Source organism: Perkinsus marinus (genome assembly GCF_000006405.1).
Source record: "Perkinsus marinus ATCC 50983 genomic scaffold scf_1104296929422, whole genome shotgun sequence".
Lineage (NCBI taxonomy): Eukaryota > Perkinsozoa > Perkinsida > Perkinsidae > Perkinsus > Perkinsus marinus.
The window spans coordinates 87,118-97,974 of NW_003216446.1; the positions used below are offsets into that span (position 1 = coordinate 87,118).

At 48.1% G+C, this 10,857-nt stretch overlaps 3 protein-coding genes across 3 annotated transcripts; all 3 read left to right on the forward strand.

The window, feature by feature from the left end:
- Positions 1–636: 636 nt before the first annotated feature.
- On the forward strand, positions 637–2,605 carry Pmar_PMAR028635 (hypothetical protein; the record flags this gene model as incomplete). Its single annotated transcript, XM_002787328.1, has 4 exons — positions 637–1,660; positions 1,732–1,865; positions 1,955–2,110; positions 2,258–2,605. The coding sequence occupies 4 exons, from the start codon at positions 637–639 to the stop codon at positions 2,603–2,605; spliced, it is 1,662 nt and encodes a 553-aa protein (XP_002787374.1).
- Positions 2,606–3,266: 661 nt separating this feature from the next.
- Positions 3,267–3,824, forward strand: Pmar_PMAR028636 (hypothetical protein; the record flags this gene model as incomplete). The annotated part of the gene is made up of 1 exon (XM_002787329.1): positions 3,267–3,824. One exon carries the CDS (start codon positions 3,267–3,269, stop codon positions 3,822–3,824), a length of 558 nt encoding a protein of 185 aa, XP_002787375.1.
- A 4,740-nt stretch (positions 3,825–8,564) lies between these two features.
- Pmar_PMAR028637 (cathepsin B, putative) lies at positions 8,565–9,684 on the forward strand (the record flags this gene model as incomplete). Its single annotated transcript, XM_002787330.1, has 6 exons — positions 8,565–8,587; positions 8,621–8,691; positions 8,749–8,864; positions 8,910–8,980; positions 9,026–9,107; positions 9,436–9,684. The coding sequence occupies 6 exons, from the start codon at positions 8,565–8,567 to the stop codon at positions 9,682–9,684; spliced, it is 612 nt and encodes a 203-aa protein (XP_002787376.1).
- Between the last annotated feature and the right edge of the window lie 1,173 nt (positions 9,685–10,857).

A 10,857-nucleotide genomic window follows, 5' to 3' on the forward strand; every position in this document is an offset into this window, starting at 1 on the left:
ACAATTAGTGATACAGACCAAAGTTTGGTTTGAGTGGTGAGCTTAGTTACTAAACTCGCCAGTCAACTGGCACTATTTCTCGAAAACGCATTGTTTAGAATTGATGACTACTGCTCCTACGGCTACAGGCTTATACAGCTCAGTGAGCTGAGCTCACCTCTTCCCAAGCATACTTCTGAACTTTTCGAGTTTCGAGGCTCGATCTCGAATCGATTCGGTCCCAGAAGTTATATAATCGATTGGCTCAATGTCGATACCGGGAACCGAGAATCGATCTCGAATCGATTCTCTCGATTCAAGGGCGCCGGTTCGATCCAAGGCACCGGCATTTTTATGTATTTTCTATTTGAAAAGTTGCGCACAATGAAACCACTGAAACCCAAACCCGTGACATACAGCCTATAAGTTTTGAGTTACTGCTACAAATAGTTGAGCCGCTATAGTGTAGCGCTGCTAATTGTTGTTGAAATAGTAGCCAAGCTGCATGGCCGGCGGCCGTTAGCCGCCGTGTCACGGCGCATTTCGCGCCGTTCATCGTTAAACGAAGCACTGCTTCGGAAGCACATAGCCTAGAAGTTTTCCTGCGTATACCATCTGATTTCGTTTGTCGTAGCACAACGTACCATTCGCTTTCTCATGCCTACATCGAATGCAGCAACGCCGCGAGGTCAGGGTTCCGGATTCTTTCCACCCGGTATTGGAGGTGGCTTCTCTGGTGGCAGAAAGCGTCGCAGGATTGAAACTGGGATAGCACCCATTATGGATCTGTCTTCTGAGCACAGCTCTCCTGAAGCGCACTCTTGCTCTCGTGGTGTTCTTCGACGCTCTTTTGGTGCTCCTTCTCGCTCCTCTGGTGCTCCTCCTCGCTTCTCTGGTACTCCTTCTCGCCCCTCTGGTGCTCCTCCTCGCTTCTCTGCTACTCCTTCTCGCCCCTCTGGTGCTCCTCTTCGCTTCTCTGGTACTCCTTCTCGCCCCTCTGGTGCTCCTCCTCGCTTCTCTGCTACTCCTTCTCGCCCCTCTGGTGCTCCTCCTGGCTCCTCTAGTGCTCCTTCTCGCCCCTCTGGTGCTCCTCTTCGCTTCTCTGGTACTCCTTCTCGCCCCTCTGGTGCTCCTCCTCGCTTCTCTGCTACTCCTTCTCGCCCCTCTGGTGCTCCTCCTGGCTCCTCTGGTGCTCCTTCTCGCCCCTCTGGTGCTCGTTGTCGCTCTTCTGGTACTCCCTCTCGCTCCGGTGATTCTCCTCCTCGCTCCTCTGGTACTCTCTCCCGCCCCTCTCAGATCTCAGCAAGAACTGTTGAGGCTCCACCTGATGCCTACGCTGAACCGCCGTGCAAGTCTAAGCTAGATTACGAGAAATACGACACTTGCCCCAAAGAAAATCGCCGCTCAAAGCCAAGCAGGGTGTGGGAGCAGTTTCATGTCATTCGGTGCAAGCGAACTGGGTTTGTCTACCCAGAGCGCGCGGTCTGCAAGAAATGTGGACAGGTTTACTCTATGAGGAAGCAAAATACTTCGGCGCTTCTATGCCATATCGACAACGGATGCGACGAACAAAGGGATCAGCCACCAATAGCATCGTACTTTTACCAGAAACGGAAGGTCAATTCCAATCAGAAATCTGCTGTGAATGCGGCGTTGGTTGATCTGCTGGCATGCGTGCCTGGTATAAGCTTCAACGGAACCCAGATAGCAGCATTCAAGAAATTCGTTGAGGTCGCGGCTCAGTGGGGGCAGAAAATAGGTCGGGCTTCGATGCATCGCAAGTCTTATTTTGCCCCAAGACTCTTACTGACGACATGTTGAAGAAAGGGGCGGACGCCACAGAGAAGATTAAGAACCACCTAGCTCAGCAGCCAAAGCCAATAATGGTAGTACGGGAAAAGGTCAGCACGGGATCGGTATTGGGAAGGCGGACTAACGGAGGTATCTGTCAGCCTTGCAATCTGCGAGTTTGTAGATACTTTTCGACGGCTGGACCAGCCACCATAAGCACGAGAATGTGCTTGGAGTCACCACACTTTTGAATGTTAACGACGTGCAGCGGAGCGTTCTTCTGGCACTGGAGACACCAGAGACCATGACCGCTGATGACATTCAGGAAAGCTTGGAACGGGTAATCTCAACGTTAGCGACTAATGGTTAGTCCATAAATATCGACTCTATATTTTTGGACTAACCGCCAGTTAGTCCATTCATCGACTCGATAATATCGAGGAGCAATGGATCACTGAAGCTCAGTGAACAGTATTAATGTTTTCAGGTATGTTCTAGATATCAAATCCCGATAGAAAAGGTGCTATTTGCCAGTGATAGCTGTTCGGCGAATACGGCGGCTCTCGGGCAAGGCAATATGGCCTCCGTGTGCTGTTTTGCACATATGGTGCAAAACGCCCTGAAGGCCGGGATGACACACCCTGTGGACAATGCGATAGACAACTGCGAGGATGCGCTACGCAGCATGAACACTGGAGAGACTCTTGAAGCTTTTCTCGAGGAGCAGGCAACGGCTCCGGTCGAGTCGGTTCTTCTGACAAGCTCGCGCCTCGTTGCGTACTTCAAGAGGTCGAAGCTGAATGGCAAGCTAGCACGTCTTGGATACAACAAGTAATAGAGTCGCTGTGTATGTTTCAACGGTCAGATCAGGCTAAAGCGAAGGAGCACAGTTCGCTGGGACTCTGTTTATGAGATGATCGATAAGATAATTAAGAGCTGGTCGGGTATTGAAGAACTTCTCAGAGAAAAGAATAAAACGAGGTGATACCTTAAGTCAGCTTAGTAAGATCCAAGCTTAGAAAGCGTCCAGCTGTTCTAGGCCAAAACTAACCAGTAGTGTTAACTTTATTGCGCTCAGGAACTTCCAGAACTTGCTTTCGAACAAAGAGCTATTGATTCAAATTCGTAGCTTCTTAATCCCTTTTCGCATAGCGACCAAAGTTATGCAAGGGAGGAAGCCGGGAACGGCAGTAAAATCCATTGTGTGAGTCAAACGGAGTGGTTCATTTTCTTCGCCTTGAAGTAGTCTGTGAATCCTCAGGAAGCTTGAGCGGTGCTGGATATTCCTTCAAACTTCTCCTCCTGGAGAATTTGAGGATTTGCAAATGGTACGCAGTAACGTCAAAGAGCAGTTCTTCCTGAAGGTACCTCGGAATGGACACGTAGTTTCCGATTGGATCTCTCGATTGCAGGTCATATGTAACCTTACCCCAGACGCTTTGCTCCCTGCAATGTTGCACCCTGCAACGAAGGTCAGAGGTGTAGAGAAGCTAAAAATGGTTACTGAGTATAGAAGACGTATCAAGGGTGAAGAGTCTATTCTCCGCCGTGAGGACTTAATCGAAGCGCTAAAAGGATGGTCGCTCATCACCGAGAACAGCAACGAAAACAATATACACACTAATCATAGTACTAGCGAGAATGATGCTGCTGAAGCTAATATGCTAGAACAAGTGGTCGAAATTGCTGACGACAGCCTCCTGCAAGGATTGATTGACGTGAAAGACTTGCCTAGGTGGAGTGAGAGGGGTAGGGACAGAACAGCTGATGAAAAAGCCCTGCTGATCGATAAAGAAGTTAAGCAATGGGCTAAATTGGGTGGGCATTGTGAAGACTATGAGACCTTTTGGAATACTGCTAAGCTGGATTATCCCTATCTTGCTCGCACGGCAACGGTGGCACGCGGGGTGGTTATATCAACGGCATGTGTGGAGAGTCTGTTCTCCGAGATCCGGGATATCATAGGTGATAAGCGCACCAGAATGAGAATGGAGGTTGTTGAAGCACTTCTCAAAACTCGTCACACATACAGATTGTGGGACAATGACAAGTAGATGTGAGAAACTCACAATGTGAGTCTCACATGCTTCGGTGATAATTATTATGCAATTCTGAGGCTGATTCCACAACTACAAGCTTTCAGTGTTTGATTTCGCTGTCGAGGTGCATCAGGCGACCCTACTTCTAGCCTTACTTGAAACCTAATGTCTATGGGGTTGATGAACATAAATGTCGAATATGAGTTGATTAAATCGATGGTATGTAAATCATACTAAGCGGTGTCATCAAATGTCATACTCTTCTATTTGATAGAATCTATTGTGTCTTTGACCTTTCGATTAAATCATTCATTTTGCATATGCAATTAACTCATCGACTACATGCTATCTACACTCTTTATAGGGCGCTGAGTTCAAGAGTGGCAAGACAGTAAGGGTACCAGTGCATGACAGGCACTGCCTGTGGCTATCAACTGAGCGGTCTAGCCTCGACCCTTATTTTTTTTTCGCGCGCTACGCGCGCGTGGATGTGCTCTGCGGCAGCCGTCCTAAATTGTTGTCGAACTAAGCCTCAATGCCGACGTAAAAGAACATTTCAATGGATTTTGAGTTTCGAGGCGGATCGATTTCTCGAATCGAATCGATTCGTGCGCCCGCCGTAGCATCCTCGATTGATTAGCACCGAACAATCGATCGATTTTCGATATCTCGATCCAATCGAGCCTCGGTCCGATGTATGTTCCCAAGCCTTGCTGAAGATGGGTGCAGAAACTGCAATTTGCAGGCTGCAAATAATATTAGTCGTGAGTGGTCCACTCCGATGGCAGTTGCTTTCTCTTTGAAGTCTATAAAAGCAGTAGAGTTTGTCATCCGTACTGCAGCATAGGCAAATTACCCCTAGGGCTTGCTCCTAGGTGGAACCACCATCATTCGCTCGTATTGTGCGGCAAGTTCAACTCTACTGTCGTTCGCGAACATAAATGCCGCGCCCTCATAGCGGATTTGCTGCTCCGGGTATGTTGTGCTGATCCGGATGTCACATCCGGATCCTAACATTATACCCTCACACATCCGGGATGTGCATCTAGATCAATCTTCAACGTGGAATGGTTGTTGAGAGAGTGCTGGATGATGCGAGCTCCATATGCCCAACGCCTCCAGGGGTGCTTGCTTCACTCTAACATAGTTGTCCTCGTAGACGAGGTGCTCGCTAAGCCTATTGGAGGTGCCTCGTGCGCATTCTGCAGCATATGATAAACATACTAAGGTACTTTACTACGATATCATTCGCCGAGAGTGACATTTTTCTCTTGTTGCCGAGGGCGGCGCTGCTCTTTTGTCAAGGAGAGGTTGCTCTGCTCTAGTACTCTCATATGCTCCTCACATTAGCAGAGTCCGCTCATGGAACCCTAATAGTATTGAGTACATCTTTGCTTTGTTATGAAGTACACATAAGCTAGCGGTAACCTCTAAGATCCTCCTGTTCGATTACACAACAGGGCAGAGGGCTGACCAAACTCACAGCGTGCAAAGCAGATGCTATACAGTATATCTAGTATAGCCTATACTCGGAGAGAGCCTCACGTTTCGCGGAAGGCAGTAAAAAAATGAGTATAACGAGTAGTAGGTCAAAGGAGTATACACATAATTCTAAATATAATACGGTGAGATATATTCTGCTGAGCCGAAAAGTACGGTGAGAGCGGAGGAAACAACATCGAGGCTGAACCACGACTATCAGTCTTCAACATCATAAACCACAGGGAATACTCCGGGTATTTATGTTCGCCCGAAATTGAGGCCACGGTTACTACTGCCGAATGTGATGTCAAGCACAATATCCAATCAAACGGATTCCTCCGTCAAAAAATACTCTTCCAAGACTGTATCTGGTTCGGGAAGGTCTAGACGTTTATCACCAATATGTTGCCAACATAATGTTGGGCAGATCGCCAGCGAGATGTAGTAGAAGGATATGACTCTTCCATGTATGCATCTCAGGACATATTGATATCGCAGCCAGGATTGGTGGCGTGAAGTGAAGAATGATGATGGAAAGGCGGTCGCAACGTTGATGTAAATGAGAAAAGTGTGTGTCGTGGTAGACTTGTGGTATCTCAGAGACCTGAATCGGGTCTCGTACTATCACAACGCAACGAAGCTAAGCTGGGGAGAAAAAGTTTCCGTAGCTGCTCTGCAACGGAACTGGTTGTTCTTCTGTAGAACATCTACATATCAAAGTGACGGATTAGTGACGCAGTTCAGCCTGAGAAGCAAACACCTATTTTGTAAAGGAAATAGTACTACAGGAATGCCGCGTCGCCGCAGAGATGCACCGTCGGAGACCGCTAAGAACCCCTCATCATTCATCTTAAATATGCATCCATCACACGCGGCAAATGAGTTGTCACAAATCGACACCCCAATCGCAGTAAAAATCCGGTAGATCCGTAGTAAAAGCAGTAAAAACACTGAATTTACCGGAGTTTTTCGCCATACAGAACTCTGACTATGATCTCGCTAACTCGCACTCAAAACAGTGAGGGAGTGACATAAGCGAACGAGCTCCGTAGAACGTTCAAAAAGACGAAGCACCACGAAAGCACACCCCACGAAGACATGCGCAGTGCGCATGCGCACACACGCACGCATCCAATGCTCGTCGATCCAATCGGTCATCCTGAGCATAGTCGTTGCTTAGTAAGCATTGCTTACTAAGCAATGCTGACGTAGCCTACGTCGTAGGTCCTACCAAGTCGGAATAAGACCCAACTACGCTAGTCGTTCCGATAAGAGATAGACGGATTATAAGCCGCAAGAGGCAGCCGCCTCCAACAGTGAATCACCGTCGGTGATCGTGTCTGTCTTGACTCCTTCATTTCCTTATAGTTGGTCTATACGTGTACGGTCCGTGGCAGGTGTATACCCTACATGTGGTAGATCTAGACTCTCTATTATCCATCTCAACATCAAGCCTTGAAGGTAGAGACACGAGGGGTTGATAGACTGAAAACAATATCATCACACACAATACATTGAACACCTTATCATCACTTGTATCATTATATTAGCATAGTAGCTACCCTAGACTTTAGCACAGCCTGTAGGATATTGTGCAATAGGGACGATTGTGGAGGGTGACGAGTAGAGGAGAACAAGGTCCTAGTCATTAGTAACCCGCTCGTCATCTGGGGAACTCGGGCAGATTATCGGACTTCTCCTCTCTGTGCGGCGGAGAGTGCATCGGTGTCAGATCCTCCGACAATGGGTTGCGGGCTACGGACTTCGCTCTCTCATTGTCCGCCCCCCTCCCTGAGTGATCCGTTGGTGCGCTCTCCTGCCCATTGTTTGGTACTAACCGACCCTTGGAAGAGTTTTATTGGACGGTACAGGTGTGTAACGAAGTAAGAGTTTTACTGTGAAACTCTCGGGGACCGGAGGAGACCCTCACGCATGTGCAGTTGGCGAGAGGTCATCCTGCCGTGTCACGCGGTGGCCGAAGTCAGCCCACGCGCTGAGGTCTCTAACGACCGTCAATGGGTATTTTTTTTGTTTGCCCACCCTCCCACCCGGGGGGATGCGGGCTACGGACTTCGCTCTCTCATTGTCCGTCCCCCTTCCTGAGTGATCCGTTGATGCGCTCTCCTGCCCAAGGTCGTGCGGAATCTTGTTCATTGATAGCGTTTTACGTGAAGTACGCGATTTGATCGATATTGTTAGTGCAAAAGGACTCTGGAATGAGGGAAAGTTCTGAGGATCTTGTTTCTCGGTAGCGTCGGGGTATGTTTGAACTTCGATAGCGAGTTGTAAACACCTTCTGATGACTCATCATCTAGCGCCGATGCCAGCGTTGAGTTGTTGCAAGTAGTGTTGACTTGATGAAGAAGACGCTAGAGTTTGCCATCAGCTCGTGGCATTAAGTTCATGCTAAATGATTGGTCAGCCTTTAACCATCTTGCTGAGTTTCCTTATCCTTTCAGTTTGGGGCGACGACTTGGATCCTCGAGGCCTATTCGATCACATCATGAAGCAATCCGGTGGGAATACTTGACGTGCTCTGACCTCAAAGCTACTGTTCTCTTGTCAGGGTCTGTCTATACTCCCGACGAAGATGAGCAGCATTTTCACCGTTTCACAAATCAAGTGAAAGAAGAACTTCTGCAGACGAGCACGTCGTCTGAGCGCTTGGTTGAGATCTTCAACGACACCAAGCCGGTCTTACTGCAATCCGTAGTTGAGACTATCAACTCGATGCAGGATTCGTGGACTGCTTCAAAGGATCAGCCGCGTTTCAGGGGTATGTCACAGATTCAGACCTTCAGTCACACCGCTTCAAGTGACAAACTTGAAGCCTGAGATTACTGTTTCACAGGTATGTCAGTCCAAGACCTTCCTCGAGGGTGCTCCTTCTCCGAGAGTCCCGACGAGGGGATTCGTCTTGTCGAGTCGACCAGGCCAGTGGTAGAGGATTTGCCACCGGAATTTAACGCCAGTCAAAAGTTCAGCTATTGCCATCATGTCATCGGCCATGTGAGGTGGTCTTCGTTGTTGCTTCCACGGTCACTTCCTGATAAGGATGTATCGCTCAGAGATCAAGGATGGTGTGGTAACTGTTGGGCAGTATGCCCCACTGAAGTTTTAAATGATCGCCTATGTATCAAGTCCAGGGGCAAAATCAAGGAGATTCTATCCGCTGGTTACGTCACTTCTTGCTGCAATCGCGCACATGGATGTCTCGAGTAAATTCCAACCACGAATAATGGCTGATTGACATCGCTTGTTTCTTTCAGTCGAATGTTTCTATCGCTTGTTTTCATGTGAGTGAGAATTGAGACACATCTCATTTTCAGTTCGAAGGGCTGCAATGGTGGGACATTTGTTGAAGCCATGAGTTTTTTGGAAGACTATGGTGTCGTGACTGGTAGGAATCTCTGCTACAGATCAACTGATCCATGAACATCAATCCTAATCCTTGAAGGTAATGACTTCAAACCACAGGGTCAACTGAGTGAGGCTGATGGTTGCTGGCCGTATCCGTTCCAGAAGTGCAACCATGTACCAACGGAAAATAGTGAATACCCAAAGTGCAAGGATGTGAGTCAATCACAGGATCTCATACAGTAAGTTCTCTGGCCGTAGGTGGCTCATCAGCCTCTCCCTCCATGTCGAACAACATGCACCAACAAGGCATACAAGAAGAGCTTAAAGAAGTGAGAGGAACTCAGATGCGGAGCTGATATTCATTTCGACGTCAGAGATGTTCACCGAGCGAAAAGCTGGAGGAAAGTATTTAATGATGCTCAGAGCATCAAGCAGGAGATATTTGATAATGGCCCAGTAAGCTGCTCGGTCCATGTTACCTGGACTTGGGAATGGAAACTTCTCAAAACTCCTGCGAAACTTTTATTGTCATGTTTGAGCATATTCTTATCAGTTGGTAGAGCTCCTACCATAGGAGGGATTCATCCTCATTCATGTGATCTCAAGAATGATGTACCCTGCACCAAGTATCGATTGCGTAGGATCTTTCTTGGATGAATAGCCCGAGCCCATGTTCAGGCGAGTTCAGACTCAAGTTGAGTCCTTCAACGAGTTGTTGCAAGTACAATTCGATTACGATGCATACGCACGGCGATGTTATGCTTGGAGCATTTTGCCGTTTCAGGTCTTCAGCGCCTTCAAGATGTACGAAGATTTCAGATATTACAAGTCTGGAGTTTACGTGCCAACGACCAAGGAAGTCCTCTCCTTCCATTTGGTCAAAATTATTGGTTGGGGAGCCGATTCCGTTCAAGAATATTGGTTGGCGATGAATTCGTGGAACGAAGAGTGGGGAGATCATGGACTAATAAAGATGGCATTTGGGAAGAATCGTTTGGAAGAAACGGTACTTTCCATAGAGCCAGATATGTGATCAGTAGACCGTTAAGTTCGTATCCTCCAATTTTTCGCCCATATCATTCAGTTCAGCGGGTGATTCCATGATTATCTGCTTTGGTTTTCAAGGCTTGAGCTACGCTTAATCAGACAACGCTTATGGTGGCAGTGCCACCATTATGGTGCCACCGTGGCACCATAATGGTGCGAGGCCAGATGGATGTTTCGCCATATACCATTGGGATTTCATTCGACTCGGAGGTCTTCTTTGACGTTCTTCGCCCCTCGTGTTTTGTTCGACAATTTGGATTGTCAGTCCTTTGGAAGACACGGGTTGGACTCGGTCCGCGAAGTCCTCCAGCCACTGCAATCACTGACTTCCGTCATTCAACGGCGCTGAACGAGCCAACCCTAAAGAAATTAATATTCAAAAGAGGTCGACTTCCTATGCTCTTGCGAGAGTTCCACCATGCGCACATCTTCGGGCACCGGGCACGATGATGAAGGCGACAGCATCGCGGATATAATCAATACGTCGTAGTCGTAGTCACTACGAGATGCCACTAGTAATACTAGTGCAGTATAGACTGCACCGTGAGCGGATATCTACTGTCTGTACGAATGCATCGATATAGCCCATAAAACGGCGCTAAACGCTCGAGTCGCTCGGTCTGTCTGTCAGCTCAAGGGGGAAAACGACCAGCAATCACACCCGAACCCGGACGATCCAAGCAGTAATTGGTCCTGGAATATCTGACTTCTCGTGACGGAGCGAACCCGAGGACGTGACTGTCCGACGGGGATCAGGCTGATCCCCGAAGCCGATCAGATCAGGCTGATCCGATTAGCGCAGCACCCCACGGAACTGCTCTGAATCAGAGCCTCTGATCCCCGTGATCGTCCCGGTTCGGATTTCACTGTCGATGATCAACCCCCATTATGATTGACAACACTGCGAGTTTGATATTTTCGATTCTTACATATTGCGAAGAAACATACACATTATCACTGATGTACCTTATTCTTCCTCCGACTCTGAGTCGCTCTCTTCAAAGAGGGACATGGACTTAGTCGAAGCCAGCTTCCGTATCTCGGTCAAATCAATGTAGATGCTGAATGGGAGTCTGCTCCTTCGAGACTACAGAGGGCGTAACCGTTGAAGCGATTAACCATTCTTAGCCACATCTGGGAGGATTACCTATACCCAAGC